We start from the raw sequence: 22,175 nt of genomic DNA, 5'->3' as shown, positions 1-22,175 counted from the left end.
AGACTCACGTAACCCAAATGTTGCGCAGGTGCTGGGGATGGCATTTTCCATGAGCCTGTTTTCTCATCTGCAATGGGAAGAGAAAGAATACGAGTGATGAGCCATGCCAACCACAGTGCCTATTGTTCAATCACAACTTCAGCACTTTGATGTCATCCTTCTGGGTCATGGCTGCTCTCCCAGGGTCCAAACAAAGCAGAACTGTCTGAAGAGATGGGCCGAGGCCTAGACTATTCTCTTTATGTACTTATTGTGTACCTCACATTAAATGGTGTGTGTATATGCACATCTGTTAAATGAATAAAACCTCTGCAGATACAATCACTTAGGTTATATAATGGAAATATATATATATATATATATATATATATATATATATATATATATATATATATATATATATATATATATATATATATATATATATATGACGTATGGTTAAAGATCAGTGTTGAACATCTTAGCCTCATTTGGCTGATAGATCTTCAAAACCCCAGATGCTGCCTTAATGTGGTTTAGTCTACTAGGGCATGCCCGTACTATATATATATCTAAAATTATATCCCCCCCCCCTCTATTTACATGAAATGGTTTGGTCCAAAGCGAACGGCCTGCGAGTACGGTGACAATCCCCCCCCTCTATTTACATGAAATGGTTTGGTCCAAAGCGAACGGCTTGCGAGTACGGTGACAATCCCCCCCCTCTATTTACATGAAATGGTTTGGTCCAAAGCGAACGGCTTGCGAGTACGGTGACAATCCCCCCCCCTCTATTTACATGCAATGGTTTGGTCCAAAGCGAACGGCTTGCGGAGTTTGGTAAAGAAATCGCCATAGCTCGGTAACTACTTGTCCGATTAATATGAAACCTTGAAAAGGCACATCCTCGGGTCCCCAGCAATATACCTGGCAAGTTTAAAGTATATCGGACCGGTAGTTGTCGAGAAACAGCGGTCACAGACAAACATACATACATACATACATACAAACATACAAACATACAAACATACACACAGAGATTACTGGAATAGATAGATGAAGTTTTCCAGTCAACTTTCACCCTTAATGCATTCTTTCTTCCTTTGTTGCTATCCCTTTCTGTTTCAGAAATTCTTGGAAAACACTTTGCTAAAATACTAGACTGGCTGACATCACTCTCTGCTGATCTGGAATTGATCAAATGCTGGTGTGATAAATAGAACAACTCTTTCAGGAATGGAAAATCTCAGTCTCACCCTGTTGCTCCAGAATGATCGTCAAATGAAACCACCTATCTATTTGCATACATGGTTAGCCACTGGAAGAGGTTCAATTTGTTAAACCTATCTGCCTCACCATCAATCATGGCCTCTTCTGGGCTGACCAGATAACAAAACTGGCCTCTTAGCCAGCTGCAGACTAGGCATCCTCCATCATTCCAAGTTATTCCATGAAAAAGCAGACATACTCAGCCTACTAGGGCTTGGTCTATTGCTCAATGGAGTACTGTTCTCTGTTATGGTCTGACATGTCAGCATCACATGTCTTTCCTAAATTTTGTGGGAATTAAAGTTCTAAACATTATTGGCATCTTCCATGATGAGGCCATAACAATATAAGGCCTGATGCGTTCATTTCACATGATGGAGGTCAGAGGCTCTCTGTTTTTTTACTGCCTCTCCTTGTAGCTACATCTGCTTTCTCAGCCCTCCGACCCTCCCTAGCTCCTTGAGGACGCATGTCCTTTCAGTAAACCTAGTTAAACTCCCAAAATCCACGACTTTGGGCCACATCTACTGTTTCATTCCAATTTTCTCCCGTTTGTGAAACTGCTTTCCCAAGATGGTTTAATTGCACTCTTCCCTCCATGGCCTCAAGCAGGCAGTGCACTGCCATCTCATGTCATCCTCCATTCCTACCAGTGATCCCCATCATCCCAACTTAATCCAACCCTCTTGCACGATGTTGTTTTGTGTGTCTTTCTTTCTTTTTTTCTTTCTTTCTTTCTTTCTCTCTCTCTCTCTCTCTCTCTCTCTCTCTCTCTCTCTCTCTCTCTCCACTTTGTTAATTTCCTGGCTTATGTATTCAACTGTGGCCACACTGTCCTACTCTCAGGATGTTGCACTCTTTACACTTTTTACAGATTTACATCTTTACACTTTACACTTTACAGAAGTCTGTTGCACTTTTTACCCTCTGTTACCTCAGTCTTCCATGAACATCAATTTTGCATAAAACAAAAAAAGTTTAAATTTGTAAGTTTATATGACTGCAAGTCATATAGGTGCTTATTCATTAATGTTCAACTAATCCATCCCAAATTCCACACCTAGGTTATGGTAGATGTTGAGACATCATCACCTTACTAATTTTTCACTGGTTAACTGGTTTATGTCGTGGGATGCGTTCCTGAAAAGAGCAACGAATATCGAAAAGATGCAAATCAAAGGAATTTTTCTCATAATAATTAATGGAATAAGCAGGGGATGCATTCGTAACATCACCACTTCAGGTATTATATTTCAATTTTTACCTATTATATTACCCTTTTTTTTTATTAATGACAGTTATATTTCAGTACACTTACGTATATAAACAAACAAACAATTACCAGACATATGTAAATTAAAATAAAGCTCTTCCGGAAGTGGTCGAAGTTGGCGGCACCTCTTCTTCTCCCTTTTTCAATGAACGCATTTTTATAGGCGGTACACATCACAGTCGGAGACAAACTTAATAACCCGGAAACATCAACGGCACATTCACCAGCATCCATCCATTCGACGAATAACATCTAACTTCAATTCCAAGGTAACACTTTTACCATGCCTCTTAATCAATCTACAGCAGAGTACATTTATTTATGTGTGAAGCAAAGTGCCGTAGCTCTTTCAGAGATTTTGCGATCTCCCGATTTGGTACTTTAACGATGCATTCTGGCGTCTTTATCAGTCTTGTAAGTTTTGAAATTGCTCGAGAGTAAAACGTATGACTTTTAAAGGGACACAAATCGAGTTGTGGTATTTATGGTACATGACGATGTATATGTGAAACGATGTAAAAAGGGAAGACGTAAATTGGGGTATTACTGTACAACACGAAACGATTGAAAGGTAGACACAAAACTAACTTTTAAAGAGATTCGTTGCACATCATCTAGAACCGCATAAGTTAGACACTGGCAAAATCAATGAATTTGGATGCAGTCTCAAAGTTTCACATCAAAAATTGAAGCACACCCAAATCAATTCCAAGTGGTTGGTATTGCGAGGTCGTGATGCTGCCAACACTCACAATAAATTTATCTTTCGATCAGTGGTGAACATGTATTCATTGAGCTTTCTTTTACACTTTTACTTGGCATTTGTAGATTTTTTTTTTTTAATACCTCAATTATTGGGAATAGCTATAACATGAATTGCTTTGTATTTGAAATTCCCTCTGTTAGCATCAATGTATGCAGCCATGTTTACATCCATTTCAGCATAAGCAAGTATGAAACAAAGTATTGCAGATTGATTATAAACACTGATGATAGCATGAAAAATGTTTTTGTACATACGAGAAACAACAATGTCCTTAAAATTGTCACCTCTTCTATGCTGGTGGACCCATGAGGCACGGTAGGAGTGATAATCAGCTCAACGGTGCAGGTGTCATTACAGGGGGTCAATGCCATATGGCATAGGGCATTGACCCGAGGTTTTGTTGTTCTGGAGAAAGCATTCAATAAGGTTCCACGCAAAGTAGTGACCATGGGCATTGAGGAAGTTAGGAGTGGAGGAATGGTTGATCAGAGTAGTGATGGCAATGTACGAGAGAGCGCGCACAGCTGTAAGGATGAAGGACAGGAACAGTGGTGAGTTTGAAGTGAAGGTGGGAGTGCATCAGGGGTCAGTACCAAGTCCACTACTATTTGTAGCTGTGATGGAGGTGCTGGCTCGGAACATAAAGGAGGGTTTACCATGGGAGTTGTTGTATGCAGATGATCTGGTGTTGATTGGGGAGAGTATCGATGTACTGAAGGAGAAGATGAACAAGTGGAAGGAATGTATTGAGGCAAAAGGTCTGAAGGTGAATATCAGAAAGACGAAGGTGTTGGCAAGTGGTAAAGCATGTGGTGAGGTGGAAAGAACTGGGAAGTGGCCGCGTGCTGTGTGCAGGAAGGGTGTCAGAGTGAACTCCATTCAATGTACAATGTGCGCTGAGTGGGTTCATCAAAAATGTAGTGGTCTGAGAGGGTCATTAACCAGTGTGGCAGCTACATTCAAGTGTAAGGTGTGCACAGAGGGAGCTGCAGATGGAGGAAATTTTGAGTTGGATCTTGGAGACGGCGTGAAGCTGGAAGGTGTGAAAACATTTTTCTATCTAGGAGACATGCTGAATGGAGAAGGTGGATCAGTCTCGACAATGGTTGCTAGAGTGAGATGTGCATGGAAAAAGTTTCGGGAACTGAGTGGCGTGCTAAGGAGGAGGGGAGTGTCGTTGAAGCTGAAGGGAAAGGTGTATGCTGCATGTGTGAGAAGTGTTATGATTTATGGGAGCGAGCTATGGGTAATGAAAGAGAAACAGGTTGAGATGGTTTGGTCATGTGTTGAGGAAGGATGAAAGTGACTCGGTGAGAAGAGTGATGGAAAGGAATATAGAAGGAAGTAGAGGACGGGGAAGACCGAGAAAGACGTGGCTAAAGGTGGTGGAAGAAGAAATGTGGGCAAGGGGGTTAACAAGGGGAGATGCAGAAAATAGGGGAAAATGGAGAAGATTGTCATGGGGCCCACAAGGCTAACCCCTGCTCTAGCAGGGATAATGGCCTTAAAATGCCTGTTGTTGTTGTTTGTTGGTGCAGGTGTCAGATCATGGGAGACTTTGTTAAGGTTTTGAGCTGATGAGTCTTCACAAAGTGATTCACAAAGATTGTTGTGTGGTCTGCCTGAACTTGCCATACTTTGTGTACTTGCCTGGTGTTAGCCAAGTGCCAAAGAAAATGTCATTTAATTAAACAAAACTTGTATCACACTGTCTGATGAGGATTTCTACCATGTGCTCTGAATGTTGAAGTGATGGAAAGCAATTGTGGGAGGGGATGCGTCAGGGAGAGGGGGAACAATAGGTAAATGGTGGGAGTATATACATTCAACTTGTTCAGGGTTCCATCACTTATAGTTTATGTTCGTAAAAGCTTTGATTCAGTTTTAATTCTTCATATTCCCATCAGAGGTCAGCCAAATAGCATAGGGAGAGGAAACATCAAAAAACTTTTACACTTTATTCAATCTTTGGCGAGATCACAAGCAAAGTAATGTTACACAAAAGAGTAATAATTGTACTGCATATATAATCGGATTCGAAAAGCTCAAGAGCCGACAAGATAATATGCATCCAAGAGTATTGAGGGAGGTGGCAAAATACATAGAAAAGCATGGTGTTAGTCCATATTAACACTTCATTATAGTCATGGCAGGTACAATAGGATTGGAGAGAAGCAAATGTAACACTGTTATTTAAGAAAGGATCCAGAGAGGATTTGGGGAACTCCAGGCCTGTTAGTTCAACCTCAGTTGTGGGGAAGATGTTAGAGATGTCAAGTAAAGACCTTATGGGGAACCAGTTTGATAAATGTCCACTTATTAAATTGAGTCAGCATGGATTTACGATAATGGGAGGTTATGTTTAACCAATTTATTGGAGTTTTTGATTGGGTGGACAAGGAAAACGCAGTGCATGTAGTGTATCTGGATTTACTGAAGGTATTTGATAAGGTACCACATAGGAGGCTGCTCGCTAAAGTTCCGGCTTGCAGAATGGCACTTACTAGTATGGTTAGGGCTTACTCGTATGGATAATTCGATTGAAACATGTAAACTTCAGACCTGTTGATTCAACAGCAGCAGAGGGTGCACCAGCCCAGAGGGGAGAGCAGTACTCCATCAAGCTGTGGATTAAAGCTTTGTAAGTAATGAGGAGCTCAGTAGTGCCAAGGAAGGACTTCACACGTGGAGGTTACCCAGTTGGGGACTGACTTTCGAGGGCACCTTGGAAATGTGGTTTTCCCAGGAAAGATCATGACTCGAGGATCAATCCTCGAGTCAGGAAATCCAATCCAAATCCACGAATCCAAATCCAAATCCACAGGAGAGGAAATCCACGAGTCTAGTGTGGAGGTTTCCATGGATACCATAAGAGGAGAATTTGGTGGGCATATTGGGATGCCAGACCATATTGAAGGCACGAGATAGGTCAAGGGAGATGGCTCTGATTTCTTGTTTGGCGTTGAGGACCTCTATCCATTGTTGAGACAGCAGCAGCAGGATGTCCGTGGTGGAGTGGCCTGGTCTGAATCCAAATTAATCATCAGAGATCAAGCCATTGGAGAAGAGGAAGGATTTAATATCAGAAGCAATGATGGATTCCATGACCTTGCTGATGAATGGGAGCAGGCTCATTGGTCTGTAGTTGCAAGGGTCTGTTTTTGCACCTTCTTTGTGTAAAGCGGGAATGTTGGCTGATTTCCAAGCAGAGTGCAGATGACGTTGAGCAAAAGAGAGGGTGAAGAGAACAGAGAGAGGTTGAGAAAGAGCGGAAGAGCAGGATTTTCGGACCCGTGGTCTGATGCCGTCTGGTCCAGTTGCAGAATCAGAGTCAAGGTTTGACAGAAACTTCTCCACCTTGTCAGGAGAGAAGGACACAGAGTCCAGGAGCAGCTGGGTTCCAGGAGCAGCTGAGTTCGACTGGGTAAGGTGGGTACATTGAAGGAACACAAGATTTTCAGGCAAACACAAAGTTGAGGCATTTGGCTTTTTTACGTGTGGTGTCAGCTGTGTAGCTGTTTGATGTAAGGGAGGGAATGGAGCGGGAACAAACACTAGACATAGATTTGACCAGACGCCACCAGGATTTGGAGGAGGGAGACAGGTTTGAGAGTTCAGTCTTGAGAGTAGAGAGATATTATTTCCCGGCTCTCCTGATGGTAGACACACACATGTTCCGAGCTTTGTGAAAGGAACGGAGATTTCCTTCCGTTGGATTTGCCTTCCATGAGGCAAAGGCAAGTTGTCTCAGGGCAACTGCCTCACCACAGGATTCCATGTACCATGGACGGGAGGAAGGGTATGACAACTGAAGACGAGATGGGATAAATCTGTGCATGAGAGAGAGCAAATTCCTTTGGAAGAATTCCCAGGATGAGTTGTCAGAGACAGTAGAGATGGGAGACCAGTCCAGATGTTTGATGGCTGCTTGAAGACCGTGTTAGTCGGCCTGGGGAGACTCTCCGAGGATGGCCAGCGAGATGTCCACTTTAACAAGAATAATAAAAAAAAACCACCTTTAGAGGCCATTTTTCCCCGCAAAGCGGGGGTTGGCCTTTTTCGGGAACCGTGGTTGTTGTTGTTTTTCGGTCCCCTTTTTGAAGCAATGTTTTACGGCCGGATGCCCTTCCTGACGCCAGCCCTTTTTGCCGCCTTTAACGACAAACAGGGAATTACCAGTGAACTGGTACTCAATTTTAAGAATATGGTCACTTTAATCACTTTAATCACTTAATTAATCACATTTAATCACTCAATTAATCACAAGAATCACTTTAACAAGAATATGGTCAGATAAACCGATTGGAGCAGAAGAAGAACAGCAGACATTTGCAGGGAAGTTAGTCATAACCAAGTCTAGAAGAGATGATGTACCGTTGACTGAGATCCGGGTTGGGAAATTGACAGATTGTGTCAGCCCAATGAGTCTCAGCAACAGCCATAACACCAGCGTTTGTTTTTTACAGTGCAGTGCGCAAGATGGAAAATAATGTTTCATTGTCCTCTGTTAATTGGGTCGTGTTTTTTTTTAATATGTTGTATGATTTTCAAAATGCCGTGGTGTTTCATCTCCACCTGAGGTGTTTTAAAACTCTGCAACAAGTTTTAAATTCTTCAAATATTGATTTGAAACATGCTGTTAAGGATTTTGGAGATGGTGAGTACATTTATCATTAATCGAGGAATAAAGACCGATCAATGGCAGGCAGGAATTTTGCTCTCTGGTGATGTTTGACAACATGCCTTTCGTTGTCAGGATAATTACCTTGGAATGCAAATGTTATTTCAAATCTTCATATATTTTCTTTCGAAACATGTGGTAAAACAGACTTCCATTGTAACAAGACTTTCATCAAGATGTGTTTCAACTCCCTATCCTCGGGTTCGGACAGCTATGCAAATTTCGGACAGCTATGCTATGCATATGTACATCAGTGGTGCTTTACCTGTAAGCAGTGGTGTGCCTGTAAGCAGTCAGCAGTGGTGTGATTCACCTGTTCTCACCTGTCGTAATACCTCCAGTCACCTGCCTTTCCAAACCAGTTGCGCGTATCTGTAAGTCACTTGCAATGTCACCAAGATTTTCCTGCAAACTCAATTTATTCGTGTCTAAAAATCCCAATACACCATGAAGTGTTTAAAATAAAAAATATCACAAAGTTTGAATCCAAGTAACCTGCAGGTCGGTCGACCAATTCACCACCTAAACTCTGAATTCAGACCGCTCATCCCAAACCACTATGACGATTCAGACAATTTGGGCAGCACCACATGTTTTGACCTGCACATTCTCCAACCACAAGTCTTTTATGATTCAATCAACAAGTCCTACACCTTTTTAAACTCCAAATGAAACAATCAATTAAGATATGCATGGCATCATGCTCTGACACAGTGCAAGGGTTACACAGTGCAAGTGACACATGGCATCATGCACTGACGAAGCAGTTTCTTAGCAAGGGTTACATCAAGTGGTTTGCGAGGTCTTCAAGGTTCTTTTTTTTCCTGTCTAATAAAGACATATTCTGTCATTTTAAAACCACCAAAATGTGTATTCGGTTTCCCCGTTTCATAAAATGTATCGCTTGATACGTATAATGCTTTAAAAGGGTTTTTTTTTTGTTTTTGTTTTTTTTAAACCTCAGAAGAGATATCAACATTTACCTCAGCGAATGTCATTCGCGGTGTCAGTATTTGATGAACTTATAAAGAATTAGGTGAGTTATAATTGTGACCAGCATGTGCACAGGATTCTTCCCAGAAGAATGAGTGATCGCATTAGCTTGTACGACTTAAATTGAGCGAGTTTTGTTTTGACGTTTGGGCCAGTTTTACATGTTGTATCCCTAAGGAATGAAACGAACGTTTTCCTGGCTTACAATTTTATTTGAAGTCACACGTGCCTCAAAATACACTCACTTATATAGAATTGAACGCTGAATCCGAAAATGTAAGTTGGCGCTAGGCCATAGTCATAACCAATTCTAGAAGAGATGATGTAGGCTAAGTAAAATTGCCTTGTTTTTTTAGGTCATACAACATTATCTTCTATATATTCCAAATATATATCTGTGCAGTGTCTGTCTTGTGTTGTCACTGAACTACTCCCTCAAACTCTTGTGAAATCGTACTATTCCAACTTGACCCATGGCGGGAGTATGCGCTCTACTGAGTGGCGTTCTAGTTGATATTGTGCCATAGCCCAACCATCTAACGATGTAGAATCAGTATGCTCCTATTCGCATCCAGAAACGGTTAGCGTGCTGGCTTGGGATCCTAGGATCCTGGGTTTGAATCCCCGTTGATCGCTGAATTAACACCAGGGGGGTTGACTCAGCCTGAAACCACCCTTCTTGGGTCACCAAAGCTTACTGGTAATTCCCTGTGTGTCGCAAGAGGTGATCACATGGGCGGACTGGCCATAGGGCATTTGGGCAATGCCCGGTGGGCTGGGACCGCTGGGTAAAAACTGGGCCGTTGGGCTGGATAAAAAAACTGCTGAAAAAAAAAATTGTCACGGAAAACTTCTGCCTCCATCCCCGGGGATTCCCCGCTAAAAATCAAACGGTCAAAAGGGCATTATAATTACTAGCAACGGTAGGTCCCAATGAAAAGGCAAAATATCAGAAATTGAAGGCTTTTTTTATTTTACACGATTTATATAAACATCCGTTAAATCATATCACACGCAAATCATCAAAATATAAACAGTATCGTTAGAATTTCAATAAAATCCACACCACTGTGCTCCGAGACTGGTGTGCAGCTGTGTCACGTCCTTGTTCACCAGATCTGTATTCCTGGGACTGCCTCCGAGACTGGTGTGCAGCTGTGTTACGATCTTGTTCACCAGATCTGTATTCCTGGGACTGCCTCCGAGACTGGTGTGCAGCTGTGTCACGTCCTTGTTCACCAGATCTGTATTCCTCGGACTGCCTCCGAGACTGGTGTGCAGCTGTGTTACGATCTTGTTCACCAGATCTGTATTCCTGGGACTGCCTCCGAGACTGGTGTGCACCTGTGTCACGTCCTTGTTCACCAGATCTGTAATTCTTGGACTGCCTCCGAGACTGGTGTGCAGCTGTGTTACGTCCTTGTTCACCAGATCTGTAATTATTGGACTGCCTCCGAGACTGGTGTGCAGCTGTGTCACGTCCTTGTTCACCAGATCTGTAATTCTTGGACTGCCTCCGAGACTGGTGTGCAGCTGTGTTACGTCCTTGTTCACCAGATCTGTATTCCTCGGACTGCCTCCGAGACTGGTGTGCAGCTGTGTTACGATCTTGTTCACCAGATCTGTATTCCTGGGACTGCCTCCGAGACTGGTGTGCAGCTGTGTCACGTCCTTGTTCACCAGATCTGTATACCTGGGACTGCCTCCGAGACTGGTGTGCAGCTGTGTCACGTCCTTGTTCACCAGATCTGTATTCCTCGGACTGCCTCCGAGACTGGTGTGCAGCTGTCACGATCTTGTTCACCAGATCTGTATTCCTGGGACTGCCTCCGAGACTGGTGTGCAGCTGTGTCACGATCTTGTTCACCAGATCTGTATTCCTGGGACTGCCTCCGAGACTGGTGTGCAGCTGTGTCACGTCCTTGTTCATCAGATCTGCATTCCTCGGACTGACTCTGAGGCTGGTGTGCAGCTGTGTCACGTCCTTGTTCACCAGATCTGTATTCCTCGGACTGCCTCCGAGACTGGTGTGCAGCTGTGTCACGTCCTTGTTCACCAGATCTGTATTCCTCGGACTGCCTCTGAGACTGGTGTGCAGCTGTGTCACGTCCTTGTTCATCGGATCTGTATTCCTCGGACTGCCTCCGAGACTGGTGTGCAGCTGTCACGATCTTGTTCACCAGATCTGTATTCCTGGGACTGCCTCCGAGACTGGTGTGCAGCTGTGTCACGATCTTGTTCACCAGATCTGTATTCCTGGGACTGCCTCCGAGACTGGTGTGCAGCTGTGTCACGTCCTTGTTCATCAGATCTGCATTCCTCGGACTGCCTCTGAGACTGGTGTGCAGCTGTGTCACGTCCTTGTTCATCAGATCTGTATTCCTCGGACTGCCTCCGAGACTGGTGTGCAGCTGTGTCACGTCCTTATTCACCAGATCTGTATTCCTCGGACTGCCTCCGAGACTGGTGTGCAGCTGTCACGATCTTGTTCACCAGATCTGTATTCCAGGGACTGCCTCCGAGACTGGTGTGCAGCTGTCACGATCTTGTTCACCAGATCTGTATTCCAGGGACTGCCTCCGAGACTGGTGTGCAGCTGTGTCACGATCTTGTTCATCAGATCTGTATTCCTGGGACTGCCTCCGAGACTGGTGTGCAGCTGTGTCACGTCCTTGTTCACCAGATCTGTATTCCTGGGGCTGCCTCCGAGACTGGTGTGCAGCTGTGTCACGTCCTTGTTCACCAGATCTGTATTCCTCGGACTGCCTCCGAGACTGGTGTGCAGCTGTGTCACGTCCTTGTTCACCAGATCTGTAATTCTTGGACTGCCTCCGAGACTGGTGTGCAGCTGTGTCACGTCCTTGTTGAATGTTCACCAGATCTGTATTCCTCGGACTGCCTCCGAGACTGGTGTGCAGCTGTGTCATGATCTTGTTCACCAGATCTGTATTCCTCGGACTGCCTCCGAGACTGGTGTGCAGCTGTGTCATGATCTTGTTCACCAGATCTGTATTCCTCGGACTGCCTCCGAGACTGGTGTGCAGCTGTGTTACGTCCTTGTTCACCAGATCTGTATTCCTGGGGCTGCCTCCGAGACTGGTGTGCAGCTGTGTCACGTCCTTGTTCACCAGATCTGTATTCCTCGGACTGCCTCCGAGACTGGTGTGCAGCTGTGTCACGTCCTTGTTCACCAGATCTGTATTCCTGGGGATTCCTCCGAGACTGGTGTGCAGCTGTGTCACGTCCTTGTTCACCAGATCTGTATTCCTCGGACTGCCTCCGAGACTGGTGTGCAGCTGTGTCACGTCCTTGTTCACCAGATCTGTAATTCTTGGACTGCCTCCGAGACTGGTGTGCAGCTGTGTCACGTCCTTGTTGAATGTTCACCAGATCTGTATTCCTCGGACTGCCTCCGAGACTGGTGTGCAGCTGTGTCATGATCTTGTTCACCAGATCTGTATTCCTCGGACTGCCTCCGAGACTGGTGTGCATCTGTGTCATGATCTTGTTCACCAGATCTGTATTCCTCGGACTGCCTCCGAGACTGGTGTGCAGCTGTGTCACGTACCTGTTCCTGCCTCCGATAGTCATCGTCGAGGCGAGCCTTCTTTCTTGCAACAGCTTCCTTGGACGTTTTCGTTGATGAAGATTTCCGTTTGGGAGGCATTTTACCGGTTTATCTGAAACGGTACCCGCCCAGGAACAGGTACCAGAGAAAACAAATCGTTTGCGCAATGGGCTCTCCGATATTCGATGTGTTCACGGTTTGAATTACGTAACGTAATGTTTGTGACTTTTGTGTTCGCGGTCGTGTCTGATCACTGATGTGACGGTGTGAACGTAATTTCGTAATGTTTTTCGTTTTTATTTTCGTAATCGTTTAATGAACCTTTAATGTTTAATGAACGTTTAATGTTTAATGAACATTTAATAAACGCAAGAATAATGTTTAATCTCTATATATAAAGGAGGAGTGTCTGTCTGTGTGTGTATGTGTGTGTCTGTCTGGATGTCCGCTTAAAACTCAAGAACTACACATCGGAGAAAAGTTTTGGACACAGATTCGGAATCAGCATAAAATCCCGGTGGTTTTAGGCTACGTTTTATTTTAATATCAATGGTTTTAAAAACCGCGCCAGCTGCAATTCCATGGTGTAGTTTGTGGCGGCGGCGGACGTTCGGGGTGCATTGCAATGCTTTGTCGGGTTTGGCTGTGGGTCCAGAATAGCTCCAATTTCCTTTTGTTCTTATACGTTTATTTTGATTCTTCTGTTACAACGCCTTCCTTATCTACCTTATATCCCCCCGACGAGGCCCATACATAATTTCATGCGGCAGAATTTCGTGCATTTTGAGTGAAAGAAGTGAGACGAAGTTGAAGGAGGAAGAACTCGAAGAAGAGGCGCGATCACGCTGGAGGCCTTGATCGTGAGTGGAAATGGCGGGAATTGCGTTTGTATCGCAAAGTAAAGGATCTGCATTCATTTCTGAACTTGCATTGGTGGATTGTTATACATCTGCATTATTTTTCATAAAAAAACTTTATGTTGATCTTGAAGGCTCCAAGCACGGACTATATATATAGCCCTCATTGAGGTAAAAATAAAAGTAAAAATCCTGCAATCGCTTGCCAAGCTAGCCGTTCCCCTCTCCCCCTCCCCCCCTCCCCTCTCCCCCTCCCCTCGCCTCCTCCCCTCCCTCCTCTTCTCCCCTCTCCTCCTCCCCCTCCCTCCTCTTCTCCCCTCTCCTCCTCCCCCTCCCTCCTCTTCTCCCCTCCCTCCTCTTCTCCCCTCCCCCCTCTTCTCCCTTCCCCCCTCTTCTCCCCCCCCCACTCCTCCCCTCCCCCCCCACTCCTCCCCTCCCCCCCCACCCTCTCCTCCCCTCCCCCCCACCCCTCTCCTCCCCTCCCTCCCACCCCTCTCCTCCCCTCCCTCCCACCCTCTCCTCCCCTCCCCCCCACCCTCTCCTCCCCTCCCCCCCACCCTCTCCTCCCCTCCCCCCCCACCGTCTCCTGCCCCCCACCCTATCATCCCCCCCACCCTCTCCTCCCCTCCCCCCCACCCTCTCCTCCCCTCCCCCCCACCCTCTCCTCCCCTCCCCCCCATTCCCCTCCCCTCTCCTCCCGTTCCCCTCCCCTTCCCCTCCCCTTCACCTCCCTTCCCCTTCCTCCTCTCCTCCCTTCCCCTTCCTCCTCTCCTCCCTTCCCCCCTCCCTCCTCTTCTCCCCTCTCCTCCCCCTTCCTCCTTTTCTCCCCTCCCCCCTCTTCTCCCCTCCCCCCTCTTCTCCCCTCCCCCCTCTTCTCCCCTCCCCCCTCTTATCCCCTCCCCCCTCTTATCCCCTCCCCCCTCTTCTCCCCTCCCCCCACCCTCTCCTCCCCTCCCCCCCCCCACCCTCTCCTCCCCTCCCCCCCACCCTCTCCTCCCCTCCCCCCCATTCCCCTCCCCTCCCCTCCCCTCCCGTTCCCCTCCCCTCCCCTTCCTCCTCCCCTCCCTTCCCCCCTCCCTCCTCTTCTCCCCTCCCTCCTCTTCTCCCCTCTCCTCCCCCTTCCTCCTTTTCTCCCCTCCCCCCCTCTTCTCCCCTCCCCTCCTCTTCTCCCCTCCCCACCCTCTCCTCCCCTCCTCCCCCGTTCCCCTCCCCTCCCCATCCTCCTCCCCTCCCTTCCCCCGCCCGGCAATGCCGGGTACTTCCCATGGCCAGCTGTACGTGGGCTGCTCGAGGGTTGGAAAACCAAGCAATCTTTATGTCTTGGCACCAAGTAAGAAAACCAGAAATGTATACCAAGAGGTTTTAAGAAATTGAAACTTGACAAAACGTCATGGAGGAAATGTACTGTGATATTGCTCTAAAATATACATGTTCTTTTCATCATATATTTGTATTATTCTTATTCAACCCGGGCGAAGCCCCCCTCCCCCCTCCCCCTGCCCCACCCCCTCCCCCTGCCCTCCCCCCTCCCCCTCCCCCTCCCCCTCCCCCTCACTCTCCCCCTCTCCCTCACCCTCCCTCTCCCCCCTCCCCTCCCCTTCCCCCTCCCCCTCCCCTCACCTCCCCCTCCCCCCTCCCCTCACCTCCCCCTCCCCTCCCCCTCCCCCTCACCCTCCCCCTCACTTCCCCCTCCCCCTCCCCCACCCCTCACCTCCCCCCTCCCCCTCACCTCCCCCTCCCCCCTCCCCCTCCACTCCCCCTCCCCCTCCACTCCCCCTCCCCCTTCCCCTCTCCCTCCCCTCCCCCTCCCCCTCTCCCTCCCCTCCCCCTCCCCTCCCCCTCCCCCTCACCCTCCCCCTCACTTCCCCCTCCCCCTCCCCCGCCCCTCACCTCCCCCCTCCCCCTCACCTCCCCCTCCCCCCTCCCCCTCCACTCCCCCTCCCCCTCCACTCCCCCTCCCCCTTCCCCTCTCCCTCCCCTCCCCCTCCCCCTCTCCCTCCCCTCCCCCTCCCACCTACCCCCCTCCACCCTCCTCCTCCCCCCTCCCTCCTCTTCTCCCCTCTCCTCCCCCTCCCTCCTCTTTTCCCCTCCCCCCCTCTTCTCCCCTCCCCCCTCTTCTCCCCTGCCCCCCTCTTCTCCCCTCCCCACCCTCTCCTCCCCTCCTCCCCCGTTCCCCTCCCCTCCCCTTCCTCCCCTCCTCCCTTCCCCCGCCCGGCAATGCCGGGTACTTCCCATGGCCAGCTGTACGTGGGCTGCTCGAGGGTTGGAAAACCAAGCAATCTTTATGTCTTGGCACCAAGTAAGAAAACCAGAAATGTTGTATACCAAGAGGTTTTGAGAAATTGAAAATTGACAAAACGTCATGTAGGAAATGTACTGTGATATTGCTCTAAAATATACATGTTCTTTTCATCATATATTTGTATTATTCTTATTCAACCCGGGCGAAGCCAGGTACCTCAGCTAGTGATCATTAAATGAATGAATGAATGAATGATTGTATGAATAATGCCATGGCGTCGCGTTGGCAACAGTGACAATATAAAAATGTTTGCCAAGAATTTCAAAGAGAGAAAAGGAACTTTTATCAGCAATGTCGTCTATCCTGAAGTTCTAAGCTGAAGAAGAGGTACCGTACAAAATCATTCAATTCTTTTTCCTAAAAAAAAGCGTACAGTTGATATGACTAATCATGATTTGAAACACGATGGAATAATATTTACCGATATGAACAATGATGTGGTTTTTAAAATTGAAATTGTAAAAATACTGTTTAGATTTTGATGATTTGCGTGTGATATTTAACGGATGGATGTTAAAATAAATCGCGTCCCCCAATTGAAGCCCCGCCCTTAGGGCGGGTACCGTTGCTCTTAAGTCTTAATATATAATGGCGATACTGAAGCGCGGTGCTACGCGCGCTTGCTTGCACAACAAGAAGGAAGCGGACAACGCGCTGAGTTTAAGAGTCTTTATTCAAAGAGCTCACTGTAGCACTGGCGCGCTTCGGGCTGCGCGCCCGGTGTATATCCTGAGGCCACGCCTACCCCTCGGGCGTGGCCGCCGCCTACTTGGTGCGCAGAATGATGTCACCACGCCAGTGGGCTTTCGTGTCCGCCACAATACAACAATTTTTACCGCTTTGCTTTGAAGAACGGGAATGAAGGGGGAGGAGCGTGTTAATATGTCTGGTTGAAGGTTTTGGGCTGTGAAGGGGTTTGAAGCCAGATTTTAATATTACAGCCGCCATGTTGGTGCTCGTCATCACTGTGATGCGAAGCGAAAGACGCCTCAGAGCTGTTACATTCACAATCGCTATGTCGTATGTACTCCCGAAACGTGTTTCCTTCATTGTAAAAACTACCAAGTCAACAGTTAAAAGGATTTTGAGCCGACAGGCCTAGTAAGTTTAGATAGGTCTACTGACTACTAATCTAGTATTGATAACAATGTCGCGAACTGACTTACGATGCTAAATTGGACACTATTGTGTAAATTGGTCCAACCGAATAGTGGACACTATTGTGAGCAGCATTGAGCAGCGGTTTGACAGATCAGCAACATCAACATTGCATGCTGATCTCTCACTTCTTCACCCAAGGAACTTTGATCAAGTGCCATCGGAAGCTATGGAAGAGCTGCATAAACATTTGCTGAGATTTGATGATTGTGTCACTGTGGAACAACTACGAAAGGAACTGCGAAGCCTTGGAGAACAATGGTCAACACTGAAACAATCGGTAGCAGATGCTTATACAGTGCAGGAGGACAGTGAGTCTGAACAGGACAGGAAGACTCTGTCAAGTACATGTAAGTCATGTAAAGCCTGTCCTCTCTGCTGCTACAAGGTGCTCCTCAAGTTGAACCTCTTGACTGATGCCTACAAGAGCATTGGGCTTGCCTACAAGCTGCTGCTAACGCTGCCTGTGTCACAAGTGGCATGTGAACGATCTTTCTCTGTTTGAAGAGAATCAAAAGCCGTCTGCGAAGTACAATGACACAAGAACATCTTGAGGCGTTCATGTTGATGTCTGTGGAAAAAGGGATTCTGGCCAAACTTGAAACTAAGGATATCATTGATGGTGTGGCTGCCAGAAGCAGCGAACTGCGCAGGCACCTACTCTCTCAGACATGACATGTGCTCGTGTTACTGAAAATAAATGTAATTTTTAGTGGATTTTATTTAGTTTTTTTTCTTTTCAAGCATTTCGTCTATTTTCTCAGATAAGCAACATATAAATGAATAATGGGCCGACCTAGGTGAAGGATGCCCGGGCCGGTTTTAAGACCCAGTCCGCTACTGCTAATAGCATAACTAAACCACTAGTGCTTCATCCGAAGATGTATCGTTTAGAAATTTAATTAAATAAGTCATTAATAAAAAATTAAATAATTGATTAATCAATAAATAATTAATCAATTAATCAATAAATAATGAATCGATTAAATGATTAATCAATAAATCAAAAATATCCTTGACAGCCACATCACTTGGTCACTGTCATGTCTAAATATTAGCTTCCAAGCTCAAAAGGTGCCTGGATATTGCCCAGATGAGAAAGAAAATAAAGAAATGATTAATAATGAAAATAAATAAATAAAATTTAATTAATTAAATATAATTTTTTATTAATGACTTATTTAATTAAATTTCTAAAAGATACATCTTCGGATGAAGCACTAGTGGTTTAGTTATGCTATTAGCCAATTGATTAAGAAAATATTTAGTGATAATCTTTTATTGATTTTAATTATACAATTAATCAATCAATTAGTGTACACCTCTCCCTCCCAATGCAGCCTCCATGAGCTGCACTGTGGTATTTCCTGGTGCCGGAGGCGCCCCGGCAATGCCGCGCTGTCGGATATTTAATTATCAAGGATATTTTTGATTTATTGATTAATTATTTATTGATTAATTGATTAATTATTTATTGATTAATCAATTCATTATTTAATTTTTTATTAATGACTTATTTCATTAAATTTCTAAAAGATACATCTTCGGCTGAAGCACTGGTGGTTTAGTTATGCTATTAGCCAATTGATTTAAAAAATATTTTGTGATAGTCTTTTATTGATTTTAATTATACAATTAATCAATCAATTAGTGTACACCTCTCCCTCCCAATGCAGCCTCTATGAGCTGCACTGTGGTATTGCCGGGCGCCGGAGGCACCCAGGCAATGCCGCGCTGTAGGATATTTAATTATTTGGCATGGGAGCGGTGTTCTTTGAATGTATCTGTACTTGTTGTCCACCGCACTTTTCCTTTGCCATCTCCAGGCATTGCAAAACGTCATTGCTGGGCACCGAAGGCGGCTCGGCAGTGACGCACGCTGAAAGGGAGTACTCAGTTTTCACTCTGGTTGTTTGTTTGTTTTCTTGTTTGTTTTCTTGTTTGTTTGTTTTCTTGTTTGTCCGGGTGATATCTCAGCCATCCTATGAGCTAGGAAGCTGAAATTTCGGCACAATAGTGAGCAAGTCTAATGAGCTCACTACACAATAGTGAGCAAGATCACGTGATCACGTGTTCACGTCATAAAAAAATGTTTCATCTTTCCCCTGAAGAATGGTATTCTGTCATATTTTATAACACCTTTTTCTTCTTGTTCTATAAAAGGATGCTTTCGACTTGCTCACCAAATCTATTCATTCCAAAAAAAAATTCCATCTCTTACAGCTACAGTGCCTCTTTCATTCATTCCCTAAACTCTCCAGAACTCCACCCATCCTTCAGCGTCCTCAAACGTATTTTTGACTCGAAGGTCGCAAGAAACTCATTTTGCAAGAAATGTTCGTTTCCCATTAATCGTACATTTTTCAAAATCCAATCTCACCCCTCCCCTCCAAATCTTCCCCATCACCCATCCCTTTCAAATCTTCCCCCTTGCCCCTCCCCTCCAAATCTTCCCCATCACCCATCCCTTTCAGATCTCCCCCCTTGCCCCTTCCCTCCTAAACTCCCCCCACACCCCTCCCCTCTGAGACCCTCCCTCACTCCTCCCCTCCTAGACTCCCCTCTCACCCCTCCTCCTCAAAGCGTCCTCCCCGCTTCTTCCCCCTTCCAACTCTCACCTTCATCTCCCTCAACCTTCTGCCTCACTCTCCCCCTCCTCAAATAACACCTCACTGTGCCTCACCCAATCACCATCAAACCTTTTGTCCGCCCCATCCTTCCATTTCTCCAAGCTATTCTGAAATCTCTGACACACCTTCAACAGCTCTCCCTACCTCTTCCTCCTCTTCCACATCTTACCCTACCCCTCCACCCCCCCCCCCACCCCCGTTCTGTATCCGATGCTCCCCCTTCCTCTTCTTTAACAGTATGGACCTCAAACATCCAGGGCCTTCGCTCAAACTTGACTGATCTCTCCATACAGTTTGCTTCTGACAAACCAGACGTGATCTGCTTAACAGAAACTTTCCTCCTTCATGATGTCTCTGATTCCTTGGTATCTCTCCCAGGTTACTCCCTCCACCGGTATGATAGACCTGAGCCTCGTCCTGGAGGGGGGGTTGCTATCTTTATAAAAAAACTCTCTTCCTCACTCGCCCTGCACTGCCCTCTCTCCACCTCACCCCCAGGAATACCTTTGGCTACGGCTTCCCCTTCGCTCCCACCTTTTGTTCATATGTGTGTTGTACCGTCCACCAAACAGTGATGACTCAATCTACATCTCGCTGTCTGATAACATGGACCAACTTCTATCTACCCATCCCAACTCTCTCTTCCTCATATGTGGTGATTTCAATTGTCACCATGCCAGTTGGCTGGGTGTGGGTACCTCTCTCACCAGCCATGGCTCTTCAGCAAAGGACTTCTGTGACTCACTGGGACTGACACAATCTGTCAATTTCCCGACCTGGATCTCAATCAACGGAGCATCTTCTCTTCTGGACTTGGTTATGACTAACTTCCCTGAAAATGTCTGCTGCTCTTCTTCTGCTCCAATCGGCTCATCTAATCATGTGCTTGTTAAAGTGGACATCTCTCTGACCATTCTCAGAGAGCCTCCTCAGCGTCGACGAGTCTGGCATTTCACTCGGGCCAACTGGCATGGTCTTCAAGCAGCCATCAATCATCTGGACTGGTCTCCCATCTCTACCGCCTCTGACATCAACTCATCCTGGGAATTCTTCCAAAGTAAACTGCTCTCTCTCATGCACAGATTTATCCCAACTCGTCTTCAGTTGTCATACCCTTCCGCCCGTCCATGGTACACGGAATCTTGTGGTGAGGCTATTGCCCAGAAACAACTTGCTTTCGTCTCCTGGAAAGCAAATCCAACGGAAGGAAATCTCATTTCCTTTCACAAAGCCCGAAACAAGTGTGTGTCCACCCTCAGGAGAGCCAGGAAACAATATCTCTCCGTTCTCAGGACAGAACTCTCTTATCTGTCTCCCTCTTCCAAATCCTGGTGGCGTCTGGTCAAATCTGTTTCTGGCGTTTGTTCCCCCTCCATCCCCTCCCTCACCTCAAACGGCCACACGGCTGACTCCGCATGTGAAAAAGCTGAATGCCTCAACTCTGTGTTTGCCTCTAAATCTTGTGTCCCAAACCCATCCCTCTCTGTACCCACCGTACCCAGTCGTACCCAGCTGCTCCTGGACTCTGTGTCCTTTCCTCCTGACAAGGTGGAAAAGTTTCTGTCAACCCTCGACTCTGATTCTGCAACTGGACCTGACGGCATCAGCCCACGGGTCCTAAAATCTTGTTCTTCCGCTCTTTCACTCCCTCTCTCTGTTCTCTTCACACTCTCTTTTGCTCAAGGTCATCTGCCATCTGCTTGGAAATCTGCCATCATCACCGCTTTGCACAAAAAAGGTGCAAAAACAGATCCCAGATCTACAGACCAATCAGATCCCAGCAACAGATCCCAGCAACTACAGACCAATCAGCCTTCTCTCAATTATCAGTAAAGTCATGGAATCCATCATTGCTTCAGATATGAAATCTTTCCTCTTCTCCAATGGCTTGATCTCTGATCATCAATTTGGTTTCAGACCTGGTCACTCTACTCTGGACATGCTGCTACTGCTTTCTCAGCAATGGATGGAGGTCCTCAATGCCAAACAGGAAATTAGAGCTGTCTCCCTTGACATATCACGTGCCTTCGATACGGTCTGGCACCCCGCTCTGCTCACCAAACTCTCCTCTGTTGGTATCCATGGAAATCTCCACGCATGGCTGGCGGACTTCCTCTCTAGTCGTAGTCAACGTGTGGCCCTAAATGGGTTTCTCTCATCTCCTCTTCCTGTTCAGGCTGGAGTTCCCCAAGGCAGTGTTCTGGGCCCTGTGCTTTTTCTGGTCTTCATCAATGATCTCTCCGACTCTCTTGAAAATCCTCTCTATCTCTTTGCTGATGACTCTACTCTCTGTCGCTCCATTCTTCATCCCTCAGATCGGCAGTCTGCAGCCTCCTCACTCTCTGCAGACCTGGACAAAATCACAGACTGGGCAAACAAGTGGAACATGTCTTTCAATCCTGACAAATCTCACACTCTTACGATGTCTCTCCGAAAAGACCGACTGGACAACCCTCCCATCTACTTTCTGAATAATCCTCTCCAAGAAGTTCTGTCACTCAAACTTTCGGGTCTCACTATCTGCCATGATCTTTCCTGGGAAAACCACATTTCAAATCTGGCCTCCAAAGCCAGTCGCCGACTGGGCAACCTCCGTCGTGCGAAGTCCTTCCTTGGCACACCTGAGCTCCTCACCACGTACAAGGCTTTCATTCGCAGCTCAATGGAATACTGCTCTCCCCTCTGGGCTGGTGCTCCTG

At 46.4% G+C, this 22,175-nt stretch overlaps 1 protein-coding gene across 2 annotated transcripts in view; it reads left to right on the top strand.

Annotated features, from left to right (window-relative positions):
* Positions 1–4,995, top strand: part of LOC137417005 (tetraspanin-9-like) — a 45,352-nt gene extending 40,357 nt beyond the window's left edge. For both annotated transcript variants that reach the window (XM_068102718.2, XM_078781644.1), the window contains one exon: positions 29–4,995. In XM_068102718.2, the coding sequence (XP_067958819.2) occupies positions 29–97 (69 nt within the window). In that variant the 3' untranslated portion in view covers positions 98–4,995. The remainder of the gene's footprint in view (positions 1–28) is intronic.
* The last annotated feature ends 17,180 nt before the right edge of the window (positions 4,996–22,175 follow it).

Source organism: Myxine glutinosa, chromosome 7 (assembly GCF_964187855.1).
Source record: "Myxine glutinosa chromosome 7, kmMyxGlut1.1, whole genome shotgun sequence".
NCBI classification, from domain to species: domain Eukaryota; kingdom Metazoa; phylum Chordata; class Myxini; order Myxiniformes; family Myxinidae; genus Myxine; species Myxine glutinosa.
The sequence above is the reverse complement of the archived record's forward strand: the minus strand, read 5'-3'. Positions and strand labels throughout refer to the sequence as shown.